General features: G+C 36.6%; 1 protein-coding gene across 1 annotated transcript; it reads right to left on the reverse strand.

Moving 5' to 3' along the window:
* Positions 1 to 436: 436 nt before the first annotated feature.
* Positions 437 to 3,485, reverse strand: LOC115385703 (leiomodin-2-like). Its single transcript, XM_030087761.1, has 3 exons — positions 3,425 to 3,485; positions 1,029 to 1,328; positions 437 to 948 (listed from the first exon to the last, which is right to left on the reverse strand). Exons 2-3 carry the CDS (start codon positions 1,237 to 1,239, stop codon positions 704 to 706), a joined length of 456 nt encoding a protein of 151 aa, XP_029943621.1. The 5' UTR covers positions 1,240 to 1,328; positions 3,425 to 3,485; the 3' UTR covers positions 437 to 703.
* Positions 3,486 to 4,090: the final 605 nt, after the last annotated feature.

Consider the following 4,090-nt stretch of genomic DNA (forward strand, 5'->3'; position numbering starts at 1 on the left):
GAGCTCTCACCAGCTTGTTTTTTCTCTTCTAATAACCACAGAGAACAAATTCACATCTGCTGCTGCTCCGTCATGAACGCCACTCCTGTCTGTCTGTCTTCTCTGTGGTTTGATTTCCTCTCAACATGTTTCTGATGAGACCTCCACCCACACACAGGTGAGCTGAGACCCTGAATACTGTTACTGTTGCACTGTGGGAAATATTTGGAGCTGATTGAATTCAGTTCAGTCCATCAGTATCAATGTCATCAGAGTTTAGTAGATTGAACAGCTCTGTGTTTCATGAGGAAGAGACTGAAGATCATCAAAACTCCCATTCACTGTTCACTTCACAATAAACTCTCCTGATGAAGAGTGAAACACTTCCTGTTAGCGCTCAACATGTCAGACTGAAGAGAAAACACAACAAAATAACATTATGTGACATTTTATTCTGCAAGTAGTACTGAATAAATGTAAAGAAAGTTTAACATTGAGAAGCAATATCATAAAAGAGAAAAGCAGAGAAATATGTCATTAGTTTCTTTGTTTAAAATACTGACTGAACTGAAGTTCCTCTTTCCGTTCTTCTTCTCTGTATTTTCTACATGTGTTCAGGAGGAAGATTGTTTCAAGATAATCTTTGTTGTTCTTTACAGTTGATGACAGAAAACATGTTTGAGTTTTCCAGCAGGTGTGAGTGAGACGTCAAAGCTCTTGGAGGTCAGTCAGCATGTGTGGAGCTGGTGGACGGTCCTTTGTTTCTGAGGATCATCATCAGAGAGAGTCCAAAGCAGTAGACCACACTCTTCACTATCAGCACTGTGTACTGCAGGCAGAGCAGCCTCTCTCTGGACCAGAGTGGTGGAGGGACGGCTGGAGGAGGAGGAGGAGGAGGAGTAGAGGGAGGAAGGGTAGGAGGAGGAAGAGTCGATGGAGCAGTAGACGGAGGGGCAGTGACCTCTATGACTGAAATGGACAAAGGTCAACATGTCAGTGCTCTAAATAATGACAGTGAATCACAGCTAAAGTCATCAAACCTTCTTCACCTTGCTCTGTTTCAGCCTCCACTGTTCCTCCCTCGTGCTTCACAGAGCAGCGATATTGTGTTTTCGGATCATAGTGTTTGAGCACCAAGATGGAGGTGGAGCGTCCCGACTCTCTGAGCTCCAGCTGCTCTCCCTCTCTGGAGTTCAGCTCCTCCAGGCCGCCGTTCTGCTTCAGTCTTTTCCAGGAGAACTGGACCTCAGGAGGGAACATGGCTGAGGCCACACACAGCAGGTGGTTCTTCAGGGGATCTCTGGAGGCTGCTGGGTACACGCTCACCACGGGCTTCACTACCTGCTGCTCTGGAGTCAGACAGCAGCAACAAGCAGCACACACACACAACCACAAAGTCAACAGCAGCTTCCAGCTCTCAGCTACATTCAGTCTGATCCTGGAAACCACCTCAACTCTGATCAATCAGCTGATTGATGTGAACACAGTACAAAGGTCACTGCTCACTGTGTTCATGTTGACATCAGACTCTGTCTTCACCTCAGATTCTCATGTGTTGCAGCTCACAGTGATTTTAACAGAGAAATAAAGTGGTCAGAGTCGGGGCCACACAGTGGAGTCAGTGTGAGAAAGTTCCTGCTTCACATCCAGGCTGAACTCAGACTGAGTTTATGTGTGGAGTTTGCATGTTCTTCCTGTTCAGGCATTGTTTTCCTCCAGGTTCTCTGGTTTCCTCCAGTCTGAAAACAGCTTTTGATTCTGACCAGTAACTCTAAAGTAGTTGTATCTGTGTTCATGTGAGAGACTCGTTTTGTCTTCACTCAGATAAAGTCGGAGGAAAACAGCGTTCAGTCAGAATCTTTATTTTACATTATTATGTTCCACAATATTTGCCACTGATGTCATTTAAAATCAATTGAAAATATTTTGAGGAATCTGAGTGTTAAAATAAATCTGCTTATATTAGAACATTAATTTCTATAACTATGATCTTTATATATATATTTAATGCTCTGACTTTTCCTTGAGTCCAAGAAAGCTTCATGAATTAATTAATTATATGATGTAAAACAATTAGAAAAGCTAAAATTTTAATGAGTTGAGTCTATATATTTTCACAAAGTGATTTTGAAAAAAAAAATATTTTTATGTGACATAATTCAAGTTCTAATATTGAATTAGATACTACAATTGGTACAGTTAAAATTTAAATGCTTTATTTAAAGGAGACAAGTCAAAGAATGCATTTAAAAAATATATTAATGCATCAGATTCGTAAAATGTCCATTCTAACAGATTAGTTTCATCTCAGGTGATAATTCACACACAAAGTTAAACTTCATTAATTCTGATTTTAAAGATAAAATGTAGAGACCATCTAATTATTATTTTCATTGTACTTAAATATATTTCTTTTTTTTTTTAAGAATACAGTGTATGAAGCAAAATAGTTACATAACTTCCCTACTTATGTTTTTTATTGGTGGTTGGTGGTATTTATTTGGTGGTAAAATAAAGAGAAGAGCACAGAACAAAGTCAGCCGAACTTGGTAGTTCATTAAAATTCAATTTGGGAAAATCAAGAGACAAAAAAAACAGTTATCATTTGTTTGAATTGTAGTACATAAAAAATTAAAACGGTTTCACCTCAGTGCAGCATAAATTGAGCTGCTAATTGTGTGGCTATTTTCAAAAAAGTTTTTTAAACTATATTCCTCACATTATCATATGTTGACGCACTCCTCAGTATGAACTGAAAATATTTTGTGTTCCTTTGTGACACCAGACTCAACATAAATCAATAATCAAATGTTGTATTATTTGTATTTTGCCATTCTATTTTTAAATGTTAAAATATTGGCAGTGATTGAATTCAGCAACATTCAGCACAAAGGATTTCAGGAATCTGTCAGTTGATTAGTAAAGAATCATCATCACTTTGAAAAGAAACTAAACTCTCTGGACACAGAATTAATAAATGAATTAACTTTAACTATATATCTGCGTCTTTATCTCGATGTGGAATAATTCTAGATATTTTAAACAGTAAAATTCAATTAATAGAGTGATTTCCCAAGTATCCCATCATTACTTTAAAATCAAATCAGCATGTGTGTATTTCAGAAGGTAAGTTCAGTATTTTTGTGTTTCAGTCAGTTAATCACATTCTTCTAAATTACATTCAGTAAATTTAAATGATCATAATATCACATTAACTTTACATTTTAAGTAATCTGAAAGCAAAGCTGTGAAATTTCTTAAATCTAAAACCACAGTTTGTCTTCAGGAAGTCAGTGCTTTCTGAAGTATCTAATATTAAAATGAAAAGTATTTTACTAAATAACTGAATGAATGAACAAATAAATCGCATTTTAAAATCCTTTCATCAAACATATTTTTAACTTCTGATAAAAAAAATACAAACAGAATAAAAGTTTGTTCTTACCGTTTACAACATACAGTTTAGTCCCAGAGCCAAAGATCCTCCCACAGTGAGAAAGAGTGAAACAAAAACCCTCCTGCAGCTGAATGTGAGCTGAGCTGATGAGACTGTGTCATATTTCTGCTCCATAAAGAGTTTCTCTGATTCCATATCAACACATCTGTCTCTGGTTTCTTTGATCCAGCAGCTCAGCTCTGGTGATCATGTCTGTCTCTTGGTCAGTTCACAGCTTTAGTCCACACGGAGCAGATCTGGACTAAAATACTGACTGTTGGACTGAAAGAAACTTTGTTTTACTTCCTTAGTCGGCAGAAGATTAACTTCATGAAATAAACGAGTTTGTTTGAATAGTAAAATATTTTACTGTTTTTTTTATTTACTTTTTTTAAATATTTATTTTAAAAACATTTTTTCTTCTCACTAAAATGTATCTTTAATGGCATTTTTAATATATGCCTGTACAGCAATGCAAGCTTGGGCTACGATAAGGCATTTAATAATTTAAGAAAACACTCCAGTGAAACAACTTGAAAATTACTAATTGAGGTACCTGCAACAAGAATTTCTGCAACAAATAAAAGTTGCACTTGAATGCACCAAGAAGTCCCATCAGCTTTACTGTAAGGATTTACTCCTGAACAATCATCACAACTTGAGATGCCTGCACAG

Source organism: Salarias fasciatus, unplaced genomic scaffold (genome assembly GCF_902148845.1).
Source record: "Salarias fasciatus unplaced genomic scaffold, fSalaFa1.1, whole genome shotgun sequence".
NCBI classification, from domain to species: Eukaryota; Metazoa; Chordata; class Actinopteri; order Blenniiformes; family Blenniidae; genus Salarias; species Salarias fasciatus.

Coding starts and splice junctions, on each gene's coding strand:
- LOC115385703 (XM_030087761.1), bottom strand. CDS start 1,239: ATGTTCCCTCCTGAGGTCCAGTTCTCCTGGAAAAGACTGAAGCAGAAC. Junction 949..1,028: donor GGAGGCTGAAACAGAGCAAG/GTGAAGAAGGTT, acceptor TGTCCATTTCAG/TCATAGAGGTCACTGCCCCT.